The sequence below is a fragment of the Mastacembelus armatus genome, chromosome 20 (assembly GCF_900324485.2).
Source record: "Mastacembelus armatus chromosome 20, fMasArm1.2, whole genome shotgun sequence".
NCBI lineage: Eukaryota > Metazoa > Chordata > Actinopteri > Synbranchiformes > Mastacembelidae > Mastacembelus > Mastacembelus armatus.
In genome coordinates this window covers 7,106,900-7,134,519 of record NC_046652.1, presented here as the reverse complement: position 1 = coordinate 7,134,519, position 27,620 = coordinate 7,106,900, and the positions used below count along the sequence as shown (strand labels likewise).

General features: G+C 40.4%; 1 protein-coding gene across 2 annotated transcripts; it reads right to left on the bottom strand.

Moving 5' to 3' along the window:
• Positions 1-121: 121 nt before the first annotated feature.
• slco5a1 (solute carrier organic anion transporter family member 5A1) lies at positions 122-27,620 on the bottom strand. 2 transcript variants are annotated; one of them, XR_003294762.1, is made up of 11 exons: positions 27,545-27,620; positions 25,572-27,065; positions 12,399-12,531; positions 12,089-12,306; positions 10,646-10,810; positions 7,145-7,343; positions 4,484-4,643; positions 3,877-4,118; positions 3,727-3,791; positions 2,278-2,932; positions 122-2,192 (listed from the first exon to the last, which is right to left on the bottom strand). XR_003294762.1 is itself a non-coding variant. In XM_026292276.1 (10 exons), the coding sequence occupies exons 2-10, from the start codon at positions 26,515-26,517 to the stop codon at positions 2,475-2,477; spliced, it is 2,586 nt and encodes an 861-aa protein (XP_026148061.1). In that variant the 5' UTR covers positions 26,518-27,065; positions 27,545-27,620; the 3' UTR covers positions 122-2,474. The 2 variants fall into 2 exon arrangements, 1 of the variants encoding a protein (XP_026148061.1); XM_026292276.1 differs by having other exon boundaries at positions 122-2,932.

Genomic DNA, 27,620 nt, shown 5'->3' with positions numbered 1-27,620 from the left:
CACAAACATCAATTACACTGCTCCTGAGGAACACAAAGCAATAAGAGGTTAAATTTCCAAATACAGCATCTATTCACGAAATTCACTTTCAGTTCAAATATTGATGAAAGGAAATGTGTTACAGTCACACTAAAATTGTTTCGATAGTAATCCAGGCATCTGGACACCACGACACTGAATTCTTAGTAGCAGGTGTACAGTACAATAAAGTCAGACATTCTTGTGTCATGATCTGTGTGGCATTACTGGATGATTCTCCACTTTTCCAGCCCAGACTCTAATGCATGGCTTTGGATTTTCTTATTGGTTTCACAAGATTAAATTACTTTTTTTTTAAAATTATTTTAATTTAATAAAAGCTAATGTACTAAACTTAAACATGTTAAAGTATTTTAGGATCACAACAGAGCAGCCATAACATTTGCAGGGCCTTTCCATTAGCAGGGGATTGGATCAATAATTCTACATTGATATTCCTTTTTATAGAGTGTAATAAATAAACAGCACAGAACGGTAGAGAATCACTACAGACTGAAAGATGAAAATCCTGAGCAACAAATCTTTAACATGTGCAGTCCTCTTGACTGATAAATGTGTTTCAGTAACCCACCTCCCTCCCACTACAACATAGTCTGAAGTCAGGACTTCCCATGTGAACAATACTGTTCAGGCACTGTGAGACATTTTTTTCTTTCTTGGTAGTGTTAAGTCTAATTTGCCATTAGTTACAGTATACATTGTCATGGGTTCGCTTAGAAATATGCTTCTAACTATGTGAGCTCTACAATACACACATTTGCTTTACCAGTATTTACATGACCATCACTTATGAATATTTCAGTAGAGGTAATAAGTCACTATAATACTAAATTCAATTTTACCAAATGATACTTTCACCTGGAATCAAACTAAGAATTTTGGTCAAAAAATATTAAATTTGATCACTGCAGCTTTATCAGATTCTCAGTTTCTTTGCAAACATTTAGTAACTAAAATAAATTAATACTGATTAGAATAAAATACCCAATAAATATTAGTTATCTTATGTCCCCCTCCCACAAAAGATAAAATACTCTCTAAATATTTGGCCAACGCAACGTAAGCTCCAGTTTAAACTGGAGTGCTAATTTCAGTGCAGTGATTAAATTTAATAATTTTTTAGCCAAGAATTTACAGTAGGTCTGACAAAGAGTAGCATTCACTGGCCTTCATACAATAATCTTTGTGTCCACTAGAGGGCCCCAAACACCAAGGAACTGAATAATCACGACAGATGACAAGCTGAAGGGGGTTCATAGTTCTCACATGCTTGCAACACCACTTCTGTAAAAGCTTGGACTACTGCATCACTACTATATACATATGATAGCCATTACAGCAGAGAGGCCATTACAATACAAAGCCAAAATCTTTTTAGCTGTTGATTTTTGTTGTAATCGATAGAATCAAATTCATATTACTTCAAAAAATCTCGTATTTAAAAATTGGTCGAATTTATTAATGAAAGTTGTTTTCCACATTTTAAAACATCTCGTTCGCTGTTCACATCGTTAGGTTGTTTTACCATTTGATCTTATTCCTCTATTAGTACTAATTAATAATTGTCATTCTCTTGGTACTAATACTAATAGTATTTTGTGGAAATATATATTTCTCACCAATAAGACCCATATTAACATTAAAGACTGCAATATTAGTGCTTGTGGGCTTTAAGTAACACAGTTACCTTGACAAGAGAGAAACTTTGACTACTGGTTGTAATGATTCAAGATCGGTAACAACTATTCCCAAACAAAAAGCTGAGGACAGCAAAGCAGAGTGTGACTGGGTTTCTGTAAGTAGCATTTACCCTGATAGCTTTGTATGTTAGACTTGCCAAGACAGCCTGAGATACACAGCTACGAGAAAAGACGAAACAAGACATGCAAAGAGAAGAAGACTAGACAAGACAACATGTGGAATGGCTCAAATATAACAGATGATGTTTGCAGCTCACACTGTATGGCAAAATGGGATTTTGTAAAAAACAACTGACAACATGGTGGCATGTATGAATTGAGGAGTGAAGAAAGGGTACAGATGGAGAATACAGAAGGAGCTGTACAGTACTGAGAAAGGAGCAGCTGTACACTGGATCTTGCATAGTACAGGTTTGTCAGTTGTGCTTTAGACACAGATTGTGACTCATCCATCTGTAAAAAAAAAATTGTAATGCCCTATGTTATAACAGCAGCACCACGTCATGTCTTTACATCGTTCTTGAAAAGAGGGTCTGACCTGTGTGGATGCAGCCGATGATATGCTCAGAATAAAAGAACATCCGTCATTCTCTTGGTATAAAAAACAATGAGCAGCTCTTTTAAGTATGCTGTGCGTTGCCCTGGTGTCTGGTTGGTGTAAAGCCGACACTGCGGTGCAGAAAGATAAACCAAAAAGGCACGAGTCGCATCTCAGATGGAGGCCATGGTGCACTCTCACACAAGGGCAGAGCCTCTGTGGTGATGTGGCATCAGGATAGGTGGGGTTATTGCTTTGAGGGCATTGCCAGGGCAACTGAGACTGCTGTGGCCATGACTGAGCAGCATGGCAGCCGGCTGTTCGGGTCTAGGCGGGATGAACACAGGGCAAGAGCGGGTGCGGGCGTGGCTTTTTTGGCCTCCGGCATGGCAGATGAGCTCGCTGACAGTGCCTAGAGGTGGCAGGTGCTGTCGCCAGCGCTCGGCTCGTTCCTCCTTGTGCTTGATGGAGTACCAAGTGAGAAATATGAAGACAAAACCAACAAACTTGAGGCTGGCAGCCAAGCCAAAGTAGACAAAACGGAATGAGGTGACATCGTACTCCCAGCAGGAGCCATGCACACCACAGTCCTGCTGCCACAGCATGCAGGTGGTGTCGATCACAGCACCAAAGTAGATGGGGGTCGGGATATAGGCTGGAGAGGGAGAGAGAAGTTGTGATTGAAAACTTAAACAAGATCTTCCAAATTGCATACAACTGAACTAAGGACCCCAGGAACAGTGGTGGACTGTAAAGCAAATATGGTCTAGTAGCCCAACGTCTGGATTCATCATCACTTCCTGCCTTATGCCCATTTATCAGTGGATGTCCCAAAATGCACATTCATTGATGATAACAATATCATACATTTGTCAGTGCTAATGCAGCTCATCGCCACTGAAGGCAGACTCTCAATGTCTCTAGCAGGTGTAGTAGGGCTGTATTGACCTGTACATATGAGAGGAAGTATGTGAATAATGCTTATTTAATAACGTTTAATAATAATTTTAAGCATTTAAACAATTTTTCATAACGTTTTGGTATTTAGTCGCAAATGTCAAATTTTATATGGTAATACTTATAATGTGAACAATAGATTGACAATACTGCAGTACTGGCAACATACCATAAGGGGGCACCATTTAGTTTCATGGAGATCAGCAGCTAATCTGGTCTACTTGTTACAAAGGAGGTGTACAAAATAAAAGAAACACCTTTTAAAATAATGAATCTCCTACAACACAACCATTAACTAGGGCAGCAAAAAATAAACGAGGTTACTGGTGAATCAATACTTCTCCAAAATATATAAACCAAAAATAATATTTGTGACCAAATATTTGTGACCAAAGTGGAATCAACAAGCAAAGGATCTAGGAGTTGTATCATATTTCACAAGACTGCAAAACACACAGTCTGTGCATGTAATATAAATGGTCAGGATCTTACCCAGAGTTCGCAGCAAAACAAACTGCATCCCAAGAGCAAAAGGCCTCTCTTGCTCATCAACAGACCTGAGAAAAGAGAAAACCAGCATGAATTGATATTGTTTTATCCCAGTGTACTCTCTGACAGTGACTAACAGAAGTGGTCCCCTACCTGAGTGTGACAATAATGGCGGAGGGCTGAGCGCAGGCGGTGATAAGAGTAACAATGAAGAGAAAGATGAGGAAAGGGATGAGTGTGTTGCAGGTGCGATCACACTTCCCCGATAGAGCATAACCATTTTCATTCAGGTAGGTTTTAACAATGACTAGCTGCAGCTGGTTGACCTGGCCGCCATAGGATGGAGTGATGACCTGTCTGCTCTGCACGCACCCACAGCCGGTGTAGTTCTTGGTCTGTAGTCAAAAAACAACATGACACAAACACAGACACACACACACAGACTGGGTGGCACCAGCAATGTGGTGCAATCAGTGATCTGGACAAAGAATCTAGACACTTCCTTTCCTCATGTTGTTATAACTTCCGATCTAACATTGTTGTGTTCTCTGACACTTCCTCTATATTCAGAGCTATGGGGGAAATGTACACAGAACAGGTCTTTGTGTATCCTTTTTAATTCCTGTACCAATGTTCTCCAAAATGAATTTATTGTATTGTAGTTGACGTATGAATGGCTTTGTTTCAATTATTTATTTGACAAGAAAACAAAAGCTGCTATGAACGGACCATGTATGCATTTGTGTTTTTGTGCACTCACTCCTGTGCTGTCATTTCCCACAGTACTACATCCAGCCAGACAGGGGTTGAAATAGGTAATGCCATCCGAGCCGCAAACTGGAGCATACTCATGAATCCTGCAGCCACAGTTTACATTGCAGCTGCCTGTCAGGTTCCTATGGGTCATCGTCAAGGTTGGACTGTACAGACAGAGACAGCAGAAAACATTTGTTAAAAACGAAAAGGACCAACCATCTATTTACCAGATTACATTTCAAAGCCTGGATTCAGGCTATTTGAATGTTGAAACACATAATACCTGATAACACAGGTATTATGTGTTTCTTTGAAACTATTGTTTTTCTTACCTTTTCACCACTTAATGTTACAATTTATTGGCAAGGATGTTGTTTTTTTAATTCACACTATGGAGATATATTTTCACAGCCATGCCATCTCTAGCCAGAGGGAGGGGAATGGCTATATTTATTAGTACTTTATTAATTTCATTTTTTTTTCCTCACAGTACCTCTTTGATAATTGTGGCCCCAATGGTACAGCAGTACACCATGTAGCTCCAATAAAATGTTGAATAAATTAAAAAACATCCTTCACTGCATGCCATTACAGAAAAAAATACTGTATATAGATAAAGTTAAAATAATTTTCTTTTTAGGACAGTTATGCATTATAATTATTATTATTTCATAGGAAGGCAAACAAAGTAAAACAAAGAGGCTGCCAATCTTCTTTGTAACATTTACTGTAGTGTTGATGCTGTTAATCCCCTGCACATAATTATCAATAATCTTGCTCCTCACTAGCTTGTGTGAAGGACAGAGACACGACAGTGAGGAAATTGCACCTCCGGTGTGGGAACAGTTGCTATTAAACAAACAGAACTTTGGCTTTTCATAAATCAGGAGCAGTGATGCGAATCATGAGTTTTCTTTGGGATGTCTCTCTCTGAGCACTGCAGAACAGCTGGGGACAGGGCCGAGCAACACAACACCCTGGGTTGACACTTACTTACACACACTTACTTACACACACTTACTTACACACACTTACTTACACACACACACACACACACACACACACACACACACACACACACACACACACACACACACACACACACACACACACACACACACACACACACAGACGCCAAGTAAATGTGTTTTAGGTGGCTTTTTCCATATACATTTCAAAGAATGCAATGTTACAATGTAAGATTAAACCAGCCAAACTGAAAAGGCTGTGCTTTTGTGTTGCTCTTCTCGTAAATCAAATCATCATTTTTCATAAGACCATAGAGTAATAAACATCCTTATTTTTATATTAGTTGTCCCAAGAGAAGCACATTTGGGCCTGTGTTAACATAATGGTGTTAAATTCCTGACACTGTGTGTGAGAGAGAGACTGTGTATTAGCATGCAAGTAAAAAGGCATCCATTTTGCTGGAGTCAGGCTCGCTGCACTAATTTCACAAGCCCTTTTCTAGACTAAGCCCTTGCCTATCCTGGACCCTCCAGATATTGGGTCAATGTGTGCAAGCATCACTGCACAAAAAACCCGAAGAGCTAAAAGAGTGAGAGGCTTAATGCTGTTTAGCACTGCAGACAATGAACTGGGGCCATGGAGCAAACAAATTCAATGAAAGGTGTAAAAGTTTATCAAGAACACATTTCTTTTAACCTCTTCTAACAGAGAACACATTCTAATCAACGGACAGCTTTATTTTGACATAACAGGACTATATATTAAACTTGATGCCCCTCTAGACTCAGAGAGGTACTTTGGTGTTTGTCATCTCCTTATTTCTCTTCAGCAGGTGACAACCATGTCTAGACTTGTGCAGTAAGTGACATAACGGATGGGCCTGGCCTAAAAATTCCTCTTGTGGGTGCTACCAGAAACTAGTGACCATTGCTGTTGATTATGAAGAACCTTACTGACTCACACGCTCTTACTGACCCCTGTTTAAACACTAGCTTAACCAAACCATTGCTGTTATTATTCACACATAGACACACAGTTATATTTCACACATACTGTAATTATTTGATTATCTGATCATTTTAGTTATGTGAAAAGTGCATTTCACAAAAGCTTATCAGTTTCACTATTATTGGCCACCCCTACAGCCTACATAACCAACCGAACCTACTTACAGTAATACTTACTGTAGAACTATATGCTTACTGAATGATGCTTTTGAATGTTTCATAGAAACTTTTGTTAACAGGACACAATATGATCAGACAGGATATTATTACAGTAGATGTATAATATTTTACAGCGTGCAGGGTGATGGTCCCTCTGTGCACCCATCTGTATGGGTGTGTTCATAACCATGTGTCCCAACAGATGTCCGCTTGGTATTTCTGTCCACGGGGCTGACACATCGCATGTTTGTTAACTTTGCAGTCTGGCTGCTGCTGATATGGTGCTGAACAGCAGAAATAGAGGTGGTAGAGTGATTCGCTGCAGCCATGAGAGCAGATGCTAGTGTTGCTAATTATTCATTCACACTCCAACACAACACCACAACACATGAGGACGATGGGAGTGGTGACAGCAACCCAGAGTGGTTCTTGCACCCAAAAAGTATGCTGAGAAAACTTTACCTAAAGTGTTTGCAATCTATGTGTCTGCTTAGATAATCATGGCTGTCTATTGGTACATTTATGCTCACCCAGTGGTGTAGGGTATGTTGATGCCTCCCAGATTAATGCTCTCACAGCCCACTATGAAGAGGGTGGAAAAGCAGAGCAGAGACACCCCACTGCAGATCATGGCCAGTTTGGCAGACTCTCTGGCACCAAGCTTCAGTTTCTTAATGATGTAGCCCCCCAACACAATACCTACACCAGCACTGGGTACAATGATCAGACCTGTGAAAAAGATCAGAGAAAATAAGAGTGGGTGAGATGACAGAAGACATTCACAAGTGTTGCAAACAGTACTAAGTCAGAGCAGCCAAAGCTTCCATGAAAACACTGAATTAATTACAACAAATAAATAAACGCAAAAAAGTATCTAGTGTAGCATATTTCAAACAGGAATACTAACATGACGATGGTAAGATGTCTTAGAGGATAGGGTTGTTTGAAAATGAAACAGTTTTAATAAACCTCCCCAGTTAAACCAGGAATGATTTGAGTGAAGAAGAAAAAAAGGCACCAGAATAGACTATACTATATCATTGTGACCAGGACAAGCTGTGAGATACCAGTGAGTCATTTCAGGCTGTGGTAGCACACAGCACATCCTGTCCATCCACTAGAGTTAACTGAACTGACAGCATTAAGAAAAGCACAGCTGACTGTTGGCAGGATGGATTGGGTGGTAGGTGTCATTGCGCAGGAGTTGAGGCCCAGGGAGGCTGGCAGCCCGCAAGCTCATCCACAGGCACTCATGGCCAGTGAACAAACAAGCAGTGGTTAGTCAGCACAAGTGGAGGGTCATCATTGTTTGTCCTTGTGTAGTTTGTGTTTTGTGTGTAATACAGAGAAAGACAGAAAAGGAAAGAGAAAGGTGTGACTTGTAGGCACCGTATAGCTTTAGCATTTTATCATCCTGGAAGAACATGTTTCTGTGCTAAAACCTCGTATTCTGTCTCACTGGGGCAATGTTAAGTAGGCTATCGTCATGGGTCTTATCACATTCCTTACTCTACTGCACTGAAGAGAAAACTGTCTACACACCTGGGGTGGGCCTCCCTCCATTTAAACTAAGTGAACTCATTATTGACCACCCCAGCCCTCGCCCTCAGCCCTCGCCCTCGGCCCTGAGCACTTCCAAGCAGCCCTCTTCCACCTCCCCGAGATGGGCTTCCAGGGATAGGATTCTGGCTGGTTATGGTCCACCTCCTGTTGGCTCTACTCCCAGTATTTTCCAGGTGCCCAAGAAGTTTCTTAATTTTCTCCTTTCAAGGGTTGAGTTAGCAGTACAGCCTCCATTCAGCTACTAGCTTGTTTCCCGTACCTTCTCCAGGTGCGTGGAGACATCTCTGGATCCCCTGAGGAGGTCCTCTCTGGTGGCTCTTCTCCATGAAACATAGGTAGAGGTCATCTGCATGGTGGCCTCATGTTTCCTTTGTTTGTTTTTTTGTTATTTATTATTGTTTATTTTCTTTGTTTATTTGCAGGACACTGCACGTCACTCCTTTTCACACACTGTCCTGGATGCTTCCAAGGCATGACTGATGCAGAAATCTGAGGACGTACACTTGGTTCTCCACTTGTGGAGGCACAAGCATGTGGCCTTTGATCTGAGCCATTGCTGTTAAGTGCACAGCTCTCTGGATATGTGTGTAGTTATGTACACAGCCTGGTGTTTGGATTGAGTCAGGCTGTTATGTTTTGGTTTTCCCCCTGGGTTGCTGGACCGAGTTGGGAGTACTCCGATATCTAGCTATCGCCTTGACTCGTAGTGATAAGCTGCACCTCAGTGAGACAGAACGTTGGTTACATATTATAACCTAAGATTCTGTAAATTGTGCACTGGCCTGTGGGTTGTGGGCCCCACTGGTCCCCTTAAACTAGCTCAGTAAAGGCTGGGTCTCTTTTTTGGAAAGAGGAGTGCCTCTTCTCTTCCTCCTCTGCAAAAACCACCTCATCCCAATCTATTTGTGGGTAATGTAGACATAATCAGAGACTGTGCAATTTTTTGCAATTTGTGTCTATAAAGCACAGTATTGGAATAAATGCTTAACTACTGTCTACCATTGAGCTAAGATACTGAACTCATGTAACAGCAGCACATGATTTAGCATGTACACTCCAAAAGTATTTGAACACTGAGGCCAATTCCTCTATTTTTGCTGTGGACTGAAAACATTTGGGTTTGACATCAAAAGATGAATTTGAGACAAGAGATCAACATTTCAGTTTTTATTTCCATGTATTTACATCTGGATCTATTGATGTTGCTTTATTTTTTGAGGCATAAAGGAATGCAGAGTCAAATATCAACCCTAATCACAACACTAGAGGAACTCAAACACCATTAATGAGAAGACAATTTCACATTACTTTACATATTCAAATAATTGCATCAAAATAATTTGAATGTGCATCTTTTGGTCATTTCTAAAAACAGACTCCAATAATCATCAGGGAAATGTCACAATTGGTCAGTCCATCTGGAAGCACTGTGCTCCCATCAACGGGAGTGCCTCTCCTCTTCCTCCTCTGCAAAAATTATCTCATCCCAGCAGCTTGGCATCATTAGGGTTTCCATAGCAATCACACCACCCGTTTGCCCTTACCCCTTGTATCCTGGCAACAGTCACACAGTACTAGTGTGTATGTGGAGAGTATGTGTGTGTCTAGATATGACCATATGTTAGCCAGCAGAACACTTCAAATATACACACACAACTTTGTGCTTTCAAAGCCATAATCAAGTTTTCAATCGCTCCTTTCTGCAATAATCCTAATGCCAGATTAAGTTCCATACTGGTTTAACTTGACTGAAAGATTAGACTGTTTCCTTGTACACATTAATTATTGTATGTGGGACACAAATTACAGGCAGACAGTAGTGTGTGTATTTGTATATGCACACATGACCACAGCATGCTGAACAGGTCTCCTGCAGTCAGGAGAAGCTTGTTTATTATGTTCAGGGGATCTAATGGAAGCTTGTCACTGAATGAACGTCAACGTGACTCTGACTCATGGTGCTGCCCTCCACTGTGCGCATGTGGAGAGGTGTGAGTATGAACTGCTACATACTCATGGTATATATAGTACAGGACGATATATCATTTAATACTGGTCAGGACACCCTAAATAAACAACAGACAGGCCTATATTACTGTAAAACATCGTAGATCAAATTTTTCTTGAATAATGTACATTGACATCCAGACTTTGATCTTGGGGTAAAAATGTTTAAAACCCAACCAGTAAAGAAATGATCTATTATTTTTTATATGCTGACTGAGTGCAAAATGAGTGCATCACAGGAAAATAAATGCATATTTTTTGTCAACTAATCTTTAAAAATTTTAAATCACACCAAGTCATAAGTCACATTTCTTTTTGTAAGGCTGCAAAGTCATGGCATGATGCATCCAACCTTAAACCTTATGGATTCGTGAGATTTTGTTGTGTTCATTTTAAGTGATCAAACAATCATACAGTTATATGGGTGAAATAAAAAACTTAAGTAACAAAGCGGGACTTACCAGTGCAGATGCTGGCATTCGAGGCTGGCATACCAAACTGCGACTCTATAAATTTGGGAATGAAGGTGATGAAAGCGGTAACAATGGCACACTCTGCTGTGTAGGACAGGCTGACAAACAGGAAGGTCATGTTACTTAGGATCCTCAGTGCTGCTTTTGGTAGGTCTGGGGAGGACAAAGTAGAAGACAACACAGAGCACTTTATTACTGTGGTGGTGTAAATAACACACAATCTGTGTCTTAATTTGGCTCGCACCACACAATCTGCACTTGATGGAATTGTCAGAAGAAAAATCACTACTGGAAAGCTGTAATTAAGAAAAGACAAATAAAACCGTATCTGTAATCCAAATACACCTTAAATAACATTAACCACAGGTAATAATAAAGTCAAAGTCATCTTTCTATAAATGTCAGTTATACATTTGCAATATATCAGCTAAAATCCAACATAATGCAACGTTAAAGAAATGCTAAAAAGTGCTTGCAAAAGGCAGTTTACCAAGTCTGTCACTGCGACACGCATTACTAAAGATTTTCAGTGTTAGCAATTCCCAGTGTTTGCTTGTGACATGGCGGGGAAAAAAAATGCTCAGTCAAAACTGCCACTCCCCTGCAGCACCTTTTTTTCTTGCAGAAAAAGCAGAATTTGTCTCGTAGTCCAACACACACACACCTCAAAGGAAGGGCAGAACTAAAGTATATTGCAGACGCTGAAGTGCTTGAGTATGCAAAATTGGCCATAGTTTGCACAACAACCCAAAACATCCTGCTGGGACAAGTAAAACAGCAAGAGAGCTAACAGCAGTATTAGGAAGCTATAATGGATTCAGGATTACAATGCTTTCTCAACTCATTTAAGAGCGAGAGAAGGAGAACTGTGTACCTCAGGAAAAAATGACAATGAAGCCAAAACTGGGGAACACTTGAGCAGGTTTCAGCAACATTCAGCTTACCCAGGGGGGATCTCCCAGGGAAAAAAACAGGAGATTCCTATCTGGCTCAGCAAAGAATAAAAATGTTCTAGGATCAAAGCAGGTGTGCTTATATACAAGGTTGTACAAGGTTGTTGTAAAAAAACATGATCATTTGGATCATATTTACAAATCAGTACTGCAAAGCCAAACAAAACTTTTCAACTGACAGTAATATTGTGTGACCTTTACCCATGTTCACTATTTAATTACTCAAGTATCTAGAACCTAATGTCCATTAAAACTGCCCATGATCACAGTCAACTACATGCTTCTTCAGATACCCATGTTTGCAGCCTCCTTGATCATAAATAAATGTAATCTATATAGGAGATTTCAACACAGCTTTAACTATTAGATAACTGGTTCCAGATATTAATTGGATTATGGACCAATCCATGATCAGTTCCTTCATGAAATGTAACATGAGTCCAGAGGTGGAGGAATAAAGCTGATTTTTCTTCCTCACCTTTGATATCCTTCCCAAAGCCCATGTAGGAGGAGGCATTCTGGCCTTTATTACTGGATTTTTCCTTCATCACATCATCATCACTGGACGCATCATCTGGGGAGCAGATCTTTTTCTTTTTCTTTTTTTTGTGGCGGGGAGGCAGCTTTTTGGGGAAGGCAAACATCGGAAAGATGACCAGCAGCATGGCTATGGCGCACAAGAGAAAGCCGCTCCACCTGAAAGGACAAATTAGCAGAGGAAAGGGAGTGGGCCCACAGGTAGACACATAAGCAAAGTGGGAGTCATAAAGATGTACACACATATTTACCAGTTGCCAACAAAGCGAGGATCATTCTGGTCAATATTGACAACAGTATTGGGATCAACGTAGAAGCCGATGAGGACACCACCCAGCAGATAACCAGCTGCAGGTCCCAGGGCTCCCATCACATACATAATGGCTAAAAAAAGCCAGACAGAATCAATAAGAAACATTGATAACATCAAATACTCTAAACTTTGTTAAATGCAAATACAAACATTTAAATAAAATGAATGCTCATTATTGTAATTTCCTCATGAATTAACTTTATGACCCACTTTTACATTTGAGTATTCACATCATACCTGTGGAAGCTGTTCATTATCTTTCATGCAGTATCCACCACATTCAGAGTGAATCAGGAATGAATCAGTAACTTCTCACAGCTTTTGAAGCTGTGATAATCAACCTGAAGGCTCCAGGGGTCTCCCCTGCAGCTCTCACACACCACAACACCACCAGTGAGAATGGGTGAAATATTAACCCTTTTAGGGCTCCCAGATCATCAGTGAGGTGAAATAAGCACACTCTATCACTTTGACACAGGAAAAGCTCATTACAGGTAGATAACCCAAGTGGAAAAAAACGCTCTTGTGAACATTCAGCAAAGATGTGAGTTGAAGTCATTTACTGGCTGTAATCAGGGGCAAGGTTTCTATAACTACACATGAAACATTGCTGGCAACCATCAAAATGTGTGCCTGTGTGAACCAGTATGACATAAGGCAAGTATTCACCCTTGAAGTTGATTGTGTGTGTGTCCATATGCATAAACATATTTCTGTGAATGTCAAATCTCTCACCCACAGGTAGACTTGGCAGTTACTTTCATTCTCACTGGCAAGACAGCAACACACCACATGCTTCTCAAATGCCACTTGAATGCAGGCACCAACAGTGTGTATGTCACAGACTAACACCCTAATGTCTAATCTCTCACCCAAGAACACTTCCATTGTGCACCATAGTCCTTCCTATGTTAAGGTTTTAGCAATGCCTCAGAGCACGCACGCACGCACACTGTCATTTTCTACTGGTTGGAAAGTAAATTCTCTATAGAAGTTAAACTGTTAAATGTAACGTGATATTATCACCTAGTGGCAATAAACTAATTATAGTTGGTGTGCACAGCAAGGGGTCCAATTGTGTTATGTCCAGGATGCAGGTGGTTTAGAACAATTGGTATATATGATTTTTATAGATGTCAGGAGTTTACGATTCTAACTTCAATTAAACTAAACAACCATTTAACATGGGTATTTATTTAAGCACCATAAAAAAGAAATCATTCTTATCACCTCACCTTGCAGACTGTTGACCCATCCCGTGCCCCCAAATATAACTCACAATCTAAACACACTCACTGAGCCAAAAACACCAGATGCATCCAGCCAGTCAGTCATCAGGCAAAGGTTAAGCACCAAGTATGGCTCTCTGGTTGCAGTCCAATCTCCATCCTTTCCTTTCTTGGGCACCCAGGCAGGGATAGCAAATTTTTATACCTCTTGGGTAATTATGTAAACACCTGTCTTGTCACACCATCCATCATGTTACAGTGTTCTGCCTGATTGGAGGACAAAAGCAGTCATAAACTGTACCCGACTCATTGCCCTGCCCTGCCACTTGGCACTGAGCTGGTATATTTTAGGATGAGTAGGTTGGGACGAAGGGGTTGGAGGCACATGGCTGGGCATGAAGGGCAGAGCCATCAGATTGAGGAATATGCTAGTTCAACAGCAGCACTCCATCAAACACAAATACACATGCTATAGTGACAGACATCAGTGGAGAACAGGAGTGGATGCCAGGGAAGAACACATGGTGTGCCACAGGCTAACTTTGCTCAGTTACATAACAGACCTTTACCAGCAGGATGTGAAGAACAATACATTAAGGCATTCATATGACTTTCTAAATTTACAGGTCTAATGGATCTTCATTGTAGGTATTGGCTTTTCACTCTTGCATAATATAAAGTAAGCATAAACCATCTAAGTGACCATTCAGTTTGTCTTTCAATATAATGTGGTAATTTTGAGCTGACATTGTTTTATGCATTAGACATGCACAGCAAAATAGAAAATAAGGTCACAGAGTATGCACGTTTAGCATATTACAATCAGAATCCAATATCAATTACAAGATATGAACAAGGTTTGAGAAAGAAATACACAGATAGGAGTACCGAAAAACAAAACTCTTCAGGAGTAAGAACACAGAAAAACAATGAAAGCATACATGAATGCGTATGGACACATGACAAGGAAGGTGCAAGGACCTTAAGGGTATAAGTGTAGGGGCGACAAGGTTAGAGAGTTTTTTATAGTGTGTTACTAACCTCAATTATTGTTTCATCTCCAGTGCTTATGATGGATGGACACAGAGGTGTCTGGTAGAGGAAGGACAGAAAGAGAAAAGCAATGAAGCAGAATAAAGAAGCAAATAAAAACCGATAAATGGCAGTGAGAGAAAGCAGACAGAAAAACACAAAGTAGGAAGAAAGAGAATCATAACAGAGAGGGGAGTAAGGAGTGATGGAACATAAAGAAAAAGAGGGAGAGGAAAGACGCGGGCTGGGGCTGGAGTGGGTAGTGAGTGATCGAGTGATCCTGTTGTTTAACAGTGATAAATCTTGCCCAGCAACATCCCTTTCATATCTAACCTTCAGGGCCCAGCACTGCTCTGTTGCCTCCTCCTCACTCAGTAAAAGCTATGCAATTCCTGACTCTCTGTATTAATGAACTGAACACTGAACTGACTCATTCAGAGCTTGAAGAAATGAATGAGTGTGAAACAGAAAGAAAAATGACTCCTTGCTGTTATTTTTCTTTCTCACAAGAGAGGTGTGAATTAGAAACATGATTACAAGGAGGTGATGCTTTTAAATTGGTTCAATTGTCTTCACTGCTGATGCAGGTGTATGTAATTTTGTTTTGTGTTCATCTAATATTTCTCAATTCCAATGATATGGTGGTTACTTGATTTTTGTTATTTTATTGTTTGTCCAGCAAACACATTTAAAGATTTACAATCAATATACAACAGAAAAAGAAGCAAATCCTTGCCAAAAAAAAAAAAAAAAAGCATTTTTGCTTAACTGATATTATTAATACATGTTGTATTAACAGATGGCATTAATGGTTACCCAACCATTAATTTCAGTTTTATTTTAGCTATATGGTCTATAGCCTAACACAAATAAAAAATGACAACTTCCAGCTGTTTACATAGTTACCCTGGCTGTGAATTGAATTTCAGGCCTAACAATAAACTGGGATATTCAGTGCCATCCCCATCCCCCCTACCCTCTGCTGACTTTCTGTTCTCCTCACCCCTAAGCGCATCAGAGAATGCAGAGCAACTGAACCTGATGAGAAAGCACATTGCATCTAATAAAGAATCTCCCCTGGTAGCCAGCGCAATTAACACGGATTAATGATTTGATTTAATTACATGGGCAAAATAAAGGACACGACTTTCAGTGCCTTGTTAGAACACTGTAGTGTTAAAAGGTTGAGGCTACAAATCACAAGAACCCATTTTAGAAAGTTCTGTGAGCAGATGTGATGAAAGCTGAATGCAAAATTGAAGATTTATTTCTCTTTTGTCCCTGTCCTGCAATAAATGTGGCAGAGGTATAAGCCACACTCCATAAGCTTTCTGGCTGGAAGCTTAGTTTCAATGAGTTATGAAGAACTCCTCTTGGCTATTAGCCTACAAAGCTCCTCCAAACAAGCCGGGGACTGGATGGGAGACAGAGGCATGCAACAACCTTGTAGGTGTATTCATTATGCTGGAGCTGTGTAATTCCTAAATGATGTAATCTCTTTATATTCTCAGAGGTGTGTCATGTTAGTTTATTCAGCATTATGCATTACACATTACCGATTGCCACAACAGCTGCATGATTAAAAATAAATAAAAAATTTAAAAAACAGCCTTCCCACTAACAAAACATGAGTGACAGCATTGTCATGGCAATTTGCTGATACAGCAGTGTCTTTTTACATGTCCTAACCTTACAGGTTTACCCAGAGGGCATGCATGGGAACTCTGTGGCCTGTGGAAAAATTGCATTAAAATGCATAAGCTATCGCGTTTATACACACAATAAAAAAACAACACCATGGTTTTCTCTAAATCTTTCTGAAGTGTGTCAATTAGTCCTTTCATGATGCACCAGTCCAAAAAGTCTCATAATACAAGAAAATACGCTGTTCTTATTCATAACATAGGGAGAGAAACTGTCTTTATTTGAATGACTGTGCATGTGCCTGCATTAAACATGAGGCGAATAATGGAAAAGAGTATCTACCTGTACAAGTGCTTCCAATAGAAAAGAACAGTCACATAAGGAAAAAGGTGGAAATCAAGAAAGGAGATTCGTTGAAACTACACGTATGCAGAAGATTTGGTGGAAATGATTGCACTCAGGCATCTGTTTAGATAGCCAGACATGGATGGAGAAACCCATTTGTGGGTGATAAATTAGGGGAGTTGGTAATGTGGAATGATAAGCTGCATCTCTTCAGTCCCCTACAACCAAAAGCGCATAAGTTCAAATTAAACTCACACTGATGAAAAATTGTCTTTCTGACATAGGTGGGTCCAGATGGAGCAAACACTATGATCTATCACAGAGACAACCTTTCACATTCACATCTATGGGAAACTTAAAAGTCCTAAATTAACCTAAACCTCTGAAAAGACTGAATTAAAATGCAATCTCTGGACTGTGGGAGGAAGTTGGTGAACCTGGAGAAAACATGCAAACATGGGGTGAACATGGAGACTCCACACAGAAAGACCCCAGTGAATATTTTAATGGATTAACTTCAGTAAAGAACCTTCAACCTGCTTTGGGCTCTGTACAGACTAGTAGATACCATGGACCTTTAGTTTGACAAGAACACTTTTAAAAACCAAACGACCAACATCATCAATGCCTTTTTCACACGAAACTCAGACCAGCAGTCAATAAACATGACTAGTCACAGGGGGCACTAAGGACGTGATCAGCATCCTTCTCTCTCGTACATTCTTCTGCACAGCAAACTATGGCCCGGTGACCTTTCCTCTCATCTAGGTACAGGCTGTGTGGTGATTTAGTGCATGATTGACAGGACTGAGATGAGAAACAAAATAAGGGTAGGCAAAGATCCTATTTAACATATGTCTGTTTAAAGATATGAGTATTATTAACTTACCTAACCAAACATAATAAGTTGTAGCACTGACCAACAGAGCTGCCTCTTTATATTCTAGCACTCAAGCCTGTCTTGCCTTTTTTTTTCCATTACAACTTGTGTTTGTGTCAGTGGGTGCAAAGATCCTAACTCCAAAACCAAATGACCATTTTCTGCTGAGGCCACCATTGGCCTAAGGCAGGGGTGTCAAACTCAGGCCCGCGGGCCAAATGTGGCCCGCCACGTCATTTAATGTGGCCCGCGAGAGCATAAAAGGTCTGAGTGTTTAAAGAAATAGTTCAAAAGCGTGCTTTGACCAAAAACTACATTTCCCACAATGCCTGTCGACTGTGATACCCTCGATGTAACCGCTCCCCGCCACTAGACGTGTTTCCACGTCAATGCCGACAAGTTGAATTGAGAGTTAAATAATGACCCCAAAATGTCCAGAAAGAGAAAAGTTGATAGAGATAGAAGACTGTTTCAAGAAAGATGGGAAAGCGAATATTTGTTTGTGCTTCAAGGAGAAAGACCGGTATGTCTTTTGTGTTACGAGGCGGTGTCGGTTGTCAAAGAGTAGCTATAATCTACGCCGGCATTTTGACACCAAACACGGAGCTAAGTACGCCAAAGCTAGCCTTCAAGAAAAGCAACAACTTGTCCAGCGCAGTTACCAATTTTTATTAGAGGCGTGAATTCGGATCTCTCTGTCACTGACGAGCTGTTGAACGTTTGAACAAAGTTAATGTCATAACTTATGTTTGATTTTATTTTTCTTTATTCACTTGGATAGTTTGATCCTTGATTGATGGAGTTATCTGGGTTTCATAACCTGACAAATTAAAAGGATTTATGTTATAACAGAGGAACGAGCAAACATATTTTTTCTGTGCAACTGTTATGCTTGTAACTTGAATAAGTAATAAATTCAGTTATTTAACATTAAGGACAAGTTACATTCATTTTACATTACATTCGGTTACATTTAGTTACATTTATAAGTTACATATGGCCCTTTGAGGACAGCCATTATGCTGATGTGGCCCTCGGTGAAAATGAGTTTGACACCTCTGGCCTAAGGCTTCTGGACCTGCACTGACAGCAAAATACCACAGATCTGCTGCTGTTGCTGCCTACCAGAATTAAGGAGGCTGAATGCTGGGGCAGTGCAGCTGAAAGTACTGAAATCTAAATACAGAAGTCACAGTGTTAACTGGGAGCATAATGAAAGAATGAGAATCCAGCCATTGCAACAGCAGGTTCCCTTCCTTTCATATTTGCTGAAATTAAAAAAATGTAGATTTTTTTTTTTCTAAAGTGATGTTGCAAACAGATTCTAGGAGGAATTCAAATCCAACTGAACACCAATCCTATTTAAACATTAGGAATAGTCATATTTGTGTGATCATGGACACTGCTAGGATTATGAAAACTGAACATGTGACTTTGCAGCTTTGTCAAACAGTATGGGTCATTGTAGGAATGAAGACAGAGCATTTGTCTCCATCAGCTGGCAAACATCTGGAGCTACTTAGCTTATTAGCATCTTCTGAATAAAGCGTACACCATCCGGCCATTCTGAAAAATGCTTTGTGTTTACTCAGTTCATCCCCTAATGCCAAAACACACACACTAATGCAGTACGGCCAAATTTAGCATCTAGCCTGTGTTTATCTATGCATAGAAAATATTCCAGCACTGGAGAGGTTGGTAGGAAATCTTTCAGCTGATGAGTGGCCATGAATGAGACATCTGGGTTTGGGGTATAACCACAGTAGACTTGGGGGCTGAGAGTGTGACTCCATTAGAGCAGTGAGGATGGGGCTTTGGTTTTTACCTCAAGCTTGCAACATGTAGCATTTCAGCATCTCTCGCTTACAGACATGGCACAGCAATTTAGTCTAATGTGCTAAAATAGTGTCAACCAGTGTCTAGACTTTGGCAACTGATATCTACCTTTACTCCTCAGAGGTAAAATAAAACAAGAAAGACTTCTGATTCAAAATTTATAGAGCTTCCTCTAAAAAAAGACAAAATCTTAGGCACAGAACCCTTTCTAGAGTTTTACGTCAGTTAATACTTTCAAGAAACTTTATGTCCAAAATAAGTCAGGATATTAAGACATTTTCTTAACAATTTAATGATTTACTGCTGTTCTTTATGGCTGCATGTGTAGCTTGACATTACTGACATCATAAACATAAGCACTACTTTTTTGGCACCAATGAAAAAACTGATTTACTTATATGTTGAAAAATGAATGCTACTACTGTTTCTATCCAGAGACACAGATGTTTAAATATAGCACCACAGCATGCTTAAAAAAAAAAAAAACAACATATCTGCAGCACAAAACCTTCCTGCAAGACACATCTGCTCACTCCCAACAAGCCCCCAAAGCCCCAAACCTCACCCGCCCCCTACTGCAGGTGCTCACACTCACATACACATATGCACACACATCCATTGTGCAAGCACCCTACCAGCTGCTCTATCCCCATTCACAAACTAGACCATTTGCAAACAGCTAGGTCCCCCAAAACATAAAACACACAGCAACAAGTACAAAAGCCTGAAAAATAGCAATAGAGCAGCCGACTTTGAAAAAAAAAAAAACAAACAAACATTATAAATCTATACCTATATAACATTACTAAAATAATCCTACTTTTAATAAATAATTAGATTTAGTAAATTCTCTCCAATGAGGTGTATCACCTCAGCCTATTACCTTATTATAGGCCAATTAAATTCATAACCAGTTAATGTTACATGTTATGATATAACAGAGCCACAGAACAGCTTTTTGTGCTCGACATGTTTTTATACTTATATAAATACTATTAAAGGGTTATCCCTCCTCCAGCCTAGCCAGGCCATTATCCATCTTTGAGGCTCAGAGGTCAAGGAGAACAATATACCCAGTTCACCACTCTCAGGACATACCACTACAACGGAGGATGATTTTTCATCTCTAAGGCAATAAAACACTTTTACAACCCCATAAAGGTTAAAGCCACATGGAGGGTGGACTGAACAGATAAGATGCTCAAGAGGGAGAGAAGGAATATATTTCAGCATAATGGGAACATACAGGCTGTGCCTTGTTCAGTAATTGTCACCATTTGCTCCAGTGAGAGTTGACACAGGTCAGATATCTCAAACCACAGCACTTTAGTCAGAGCTTCAGCCTTTTTGGAAACAAGGAACAGTAACCATCCCCCAGAAAGCCATCACAAGACACACTCCACCCCTGGCAGCAGGTAAACATCTGGTAATGATTTACAACAACTAATTTCCTCACTGGACAGAAGAAAAGGCAAAAGGACAACTGAAGTAAAATGGTCACTTTCCTTTTGTATTACTGTTAGCTGTAAACACTTTCAAAGAAGAGTTAGATGTGACAGCACAGGAATTAACAAGGTATCCATCTAGAGGAAAAAGAAGAAAAATAGTATGTTTAAATGCAAATAAGATGTGACAGTGAATGAGGCACAGACAGTTGTCCAAACTGAAAATAGGATTTATACCTTCTCTTATCAAAAATGTGTATACTTAACATTTATCTTATTAAGTTAACTTAAGTACAGTGTATTTTCCTAGTATACATTATGCAGTAAATATACTAATATCAATGTATTAGTGGTACTATTTCAAGACTTCTTGGGACTTGACCCACTTTTTAAGTTCATAAAAGTATCTCTGAGCACACAAATAGTTCATATCTAAGTTTCATTTTGTACTGCAGCTCTACTTTATTGGTACTAATTATAAGCTTCTCAATAAAAAAAAATTAAGTAGACCAAATAATTCTTCATACTTGCCAATATAAGCCAAGCATACTTAAGTATAAGTACAAGTACAGGCCAAACATACTTCAACTTTTCTGTATACTTGTCAGTATAAGCCAAGTAATTGGGTATAATTCTGTTTTGGTATACAGTATGTCTGATAAAGTACATACTGTATGGACCAAACAGCCAACAAGAACGAACAAAAAACATGCCATTTTTCCTCCACACAGCTGAAAACAAAAGAATTCCTCAGGCTCCTGTTGTCACATAAAGCTTTCGTGGAATTTCCCCAGGAAACGTCACACAAGCCCACTCTCTTAACAGACTAACATTCTAACAGACTAAATTAACATTGGCTTTAAAGAGTTCAGGTTAGCAGAGAGAGAAAAACAGTATTCGAAGAACAATTTACAGTGACATCAGTGGCACAGCATCAATGTCAGAAGGGTCAGAGGTTCACATGGGGGACATAGTTGTAGTAGTTGGAGCTGGCAGTCCTGCTGTCTGCAGCTAGAAAGGTCACCTGCTCCTGAGTAACCACAGGGCCTCCTCACTACCTCCAAAACATGAGGGGGTGTGCTGAGGGAAAGGGGGCAGTGATATTTAAAATCTCCATGACAAGACAGTCATGAAACATGACCAGCCTTCTTCTAATATATGTGCTCGGCTCTTACTGCGTCAAACATGAACATCACCAACCCCTGAAATCTGATCTGTCAGCCTGGAAATGCAGAGAGATGTGAAGAAGGCCAGGTGAGGACTTGTGTGTACACATACATAACAAACATACCTACATAAACATGAAATCTTGCTGTAAACTAAGTGGTCATTCATAGTTTCTTTCTCTAATATGCAGGGGGCACACATCACATACACACCAAACACACTTCCTGAGAACAACTGTTCTTTCTAAATCTGTCAAAGACAAAACACGTGTTGTGCTTTATTTAAGTCAGAGAGAAGATCAGTGTTCAGGCTGTGGGGGGTAACTCATTCTTTCAGCATTTATTTTTCTAGGACAACACCATAGGGCTGATATGTTACATAGAGGAATCTGTTACAGCAACAAGTTCATCTATGTGGACACTCTTTAAAACACACAATACAGTGCAAAACATCACTTTAGATGTTGACTGACAGGGAGGAGTCTGATTGATCTTCAGTTCATTCTGCAGCATGACCCACAAGGGTCTGCATATAGAGAGGGTGGCACTGTTGCCTGCAATGAGGCTTTAAAACTCAGACAAAAACAAACAAACAAACAAAAAAAAAACGGTGCATTAACAGAGTTACAAATAAAGTCCAAGCTGAGTTTAAGCACCTCTTCTGAAAGGTGCTGTAACAGCAATCTAACTAATCAGATTTGACTTCCACATTTATCTCACATCATTAACAGTGTCTCAGCATCATTAGCTGACAAACATTGTGTGTGTGTGTGTGTGGGGGGGGGTAATAAAGGTCAAAATAATAATCAGGGGTCACAATCACATTCCAAAATAAGTAGAGATCAATAGTTCAACGAGGAGAATCTAAATAAGCTTGTCAGATGGAGAGACTGAAAGACTGTTGGGGTGAGTGAGGGCATTCATGAACAGACAATAAAATAAGGAAAAAGTCAGGCAGTGTTTAATAAGTTAATTTACAGTTTATATTTTACTATGTTACTGCTTTTCAGAACTGCGACCTCCAACTTAATGCAATCAGCGACCTTCATGCAACATGGAATAGTTTCTCAGGGAAGGGCACAAAAACATTCATTATAGTAACACTAAGAATGGTGTGTTGTAAATCTGCCAGAGCAGAAAGAAAGAGAGGACACAGGAAAGACATGAATATGTGCTCAGGGTGGCTGCATTCAGGCCGAAACAGCCAGTTCTTATGTAGATGACCATTACAAAACCAAGAAACCCTGAAAAGAGATCCACAAAGTCAACTGACCTGTACACTGATTTCACCATTTGCTCCCAAAGAGTAAAGAGGTAAAGTTCAGATGCCATGCCCATTACATTGCCATAGTGACATGGAGCCAGAGCTGGGAAATGGGGTGACAGGTCAGAGAAAATGCCCTACTGTGTGTGCATGCATACACTGTACAAAAAAAAATAGTATTTGAACAATACAAACTACGCATACTCTACCACCAACGGAACCAGAATTATCACTCAGCAAAAAGGGCATTTTCCAATGTAGTTTTAATTAATATATCCTTTGAGATCTATTCAGATACATGAAAGCAAGACACAAGAAATTCATTCACCTGTAGCTTATTCATACACCAAGTACCACAACATGCCCCAGAGAGTTAAAAATGTATTCAAAACACCTGAATTATACATCTGAAACCCAGTTACCATGGATATTTTGAGTATCAGAAACACAATTCAAGGACACCTTTCACCACTTATCTACTCAATCCATCATATGATAGTTCTAGTCTGTTTACCAAACATTGCTTTGTTGGAACCAAACCGATTAACTCTCTGAGTCCTCTGTAAATAGCTATCAAGGTCACCAGAGCAAGTGTTGGTTGTGATAGAAATCTGTGAGAGTGGATGTCTCGACTATGAGAACTCAGTGAGCCTTATGAGCCCCGATGTGTTTGTTCTGGGGGACTTTGCCGAGATGAGGGCAGAGCAAGTTGGTGTTTGGGCTTGTTTTCTGCTTGTTTTCCTGGCTGGGTCAATAGCTACGCTGCATTGGCTCCCTGTGATGCAGAGATATGATCAATACTGGGTCTCTCAAGGGCAGCGGAGCAGGAAGCAAGAGGACCCAACAGTGAATATGTTCCATAGGTTGTGTAATACGTTGATGAAAGGCTGGTGTCAGCACTGTGGCTAATGCTGTGCAACCATCTCAGTGTTTTTCTCCAACAGAGCACAATGTTTCCTCCTCACACAAACATACGCAGACCAAGACCATCAGTGACAGGCAGTGCATACATTTGCTGATGATCCACACACACCAAAAAAACTGTCAATTATGAAAATTTAGAGCAACACAACCTTATCATGTAAACTCTTTGTCAAACAAAAAGCAAACATTTTAGTGGTTCTAGCATCTGAGATATATTCATGTCATATTGTAAATTTGATCTTTGCATTATTTGTCACACAAAAGCAGGAATTAGATTAAACTATATAATTACAGGAATAGCTTTTTATATTTTTGGATTAAACAATCAAAAAGTAATTCATATTTTAGATCATTAAAAAAGTTATTACTTGTGAACCTGCTGAGACGTCAGTGGCACAGTGACCTGGGATACTGCACCAGGTTAAAGGGGGCCCCATGTTTCAATAAGCCTACTCCATGAGTTATGCGGAGTATGTGGTGTATATGTTCAGACAATCACTCTGAGAAAAACCATTAAGGTCAGCAAAGCCGTTTGAACACCAGATAAATTACAGCTGAAATTTTGAGGAAATGTCTATATGATTTAAGGGGAAATATAGAAATGTGGGAATCAACCTGCTCACATTTAAACACAGCAGAAGCCCATATTTTCTGGCTAAACATGACAGCATGTTGCTCTACTGATCCCAGCCATCTGGGACACAAGCCTGAGGACACAGCACACACACAGACAATAGTGGACCATTAATCATATGCAACCCAGTTCTGCTTCTCTCCCCTCACAATAACTCTAGTGTGCTTCTGCCCGATGCTTGAGATTGCCTCATCTGTATTTACCTGAGTGTGGTGCAGAGGCTGCATGCTGTGGAAATCAAATCAAAAAGGCAGGGGGCTTGAGGGAGGTGTACTGTTGACCCCTGTAGGTATACACTCTCATCCCCTCTCAAAAACATCAGAGAGACCAAACCATTTAAGAGCTGTCATCTAGATTTATCAAAATGCAATTATCTAATGGAAATGCCACCATGATGCCAACTTGGACAGCTGACACCAATTGTGTTAAGAGACCGTGTAACTACAGGGCTCTGGGTCCTTCACGTCACACAGTAGACTTGCATGGTTTGTACTGTAGACAAAGACTAGTGAAACTATTCATTAAAACAACAGAATTGCTTCGTGTTCTAACACAATTCCTTCACTTTTTAAATCTCAGGCATAAGAAAAAGAAATAACATATGGGACATAACTTATTTATTTTATCTTACTACAGTGTTAGATTCATGTCTGAATAATCTGCCATTAATCTAACCCCCTGTTCAGCTACTGGTACATTCACAGTGGCTTACCCAAGTAGAGAGATGCATTTTCTTTCTTCACATTGTCATCTAGGTAAGTTGGCCCCAGGGTGTAGATTGGTGTCGACCCCATGCCCACAAGTATCTGAGCACAGATGAACAGAGCCACATACAGGTTGTGCTCATTGCCCTCCTGGTCACGAGGGCACGATGCAACATCAAGGACTTCACGCCCGGTGTTGTTGCCACTCAGACAGAGGCCTTCATGCCCCGCTGATGAGTTCATCTCCTGAATCTGGTACGGTGGTGAGATGAAGTGGGGAAGGGAAAACAACGCTGCCCCTACAGTGATGACCACACCACCCACAGCCAGCCAGCGCGGTCTCTGACCTCTACCACCAAAGTAGGATATGAAGACCACCACTACTAAGCTGCCAATGTCGAAGCAGCTGACCAGCAGGCCAGACTCAAAGCTGCGCAGACTGTATCGCTTTTCAATGGTGGTGATGACACTGCTCAAGTAGCCAGAAACCATCAAAGACTGAATGAAGGTTAGATAGCACATGCAGAACAGGAAGCATCTCGAGTCCCTCAGGATGACCCGTACGTACTTTCTGGCTGGGATATGGATAAGGTGGGTGAGAGAGAAACCAAGTTTTTTGCTTCCAGAGCCACTGGCCCTATGGCTTTCCACAGACAGAGAGCTGCTGAGACCCACCATACTGGAGACAGAGGGGGAGATGTCTGTCCTGGACGAAGGGTACTCTGCTTGGCTTGAGTCTGGGGTATCTGGCTGCAACCCTGTGCTCTTGTCCACAGCCACACAAGTGCAGGTGGTGTTGATAAGCTGATGTCCTGCAGCCTTATGATCTGGCTGACATGGTCCGTTCAGAATGGGTAAGCTTTTGGATTTGAAGCAGTTCTCTGGGTCTGTGTACTGGTCCTGGAGCTCATGGATCTCCAAAGACAGGTCACTCCCTGTATCCAGCGAAGTCATCGTGAACCTGAACTTTCAGGTGCGGTCGACTTGTGGGTGTGCTGATAACTCAGTCAGTAACTTGTGCCACATGAGGACACGGGGGAGCTGCTGCAGGGCTGGATGCTGGAGCAAAGACTCTGCCTTACCAACAAGACTGTGTTAGACTGAATCCCTCTAGTTATGTGCATGTTTTATTCCACTCTTCTCTTTACAGCTGTGCCTCTCTCTCACAAGAAGTCTCTATCACACACCAGTGTCAAAATATCCCTGCAAGCCACTAAACCATGATAGTGGTATCTTGACTGAACAGAGAAGAACATTGCTTTCTTTAAATAATCACTTATCTATGGGGTGATGTGTTTAACCACAAATAGCCTTCCAAATCCTAAATGCCTAATTAATAACACAAAGGAGCGGTCTTTACAATGCTCCCTTAACTTAGGATTTCATGCTGATGTTGACTTCATGGCTCTTTGTTTGACAACAACCTCAATTCATAGTTTTCGTTTGTTTTCTTTTTGTTTGTTTGCTTGTTTGTGTCCTCCGTCCCATAACTGTGCAGAATCCTAGAAAAACATGAAGACAAGAAAAGAAAGCATTGATTTTAAGAATGGTTGCTGCCTCCAAAGCGGATAACGTTACATTGTTACAGCTATAATCCCCTTTTCATTGCCAGCATTGTGGTAATATGTCCACACTGGGTTTAACTGGTAACTGTGGACAGTTAAATTGGTAGATACAAGAACATTTGACATCCATAAACAAAAATAACGCAAACAAACAGCAACTGCATCTGTGTCAAACTGATGCAGCGGGTGAGACAAAAAAAAAAAAAAAAAAAAGCATCCGGCTGAAAACGAGAAATATACCTGGAGAACAAAAGACCACGCTGTCTACAAAAATCTGTCATGACTTTGAAAAGAAATTAAATCCGGATTCAACGCGAGACATTATGGACAACAGTCTGAGCCTCGACTAAAACAGTGACAGGTTTTATTTAGCTTAAGCTCTTAAGGCGAAAGGTACAGAAAGCTGTGATACTCACTCAGGTCACGGCGGTGCAGCCCGTTATTCTCTACGGAGCGACCGCTCAGTGAATGAATGTGTTTGATGCGGATGGC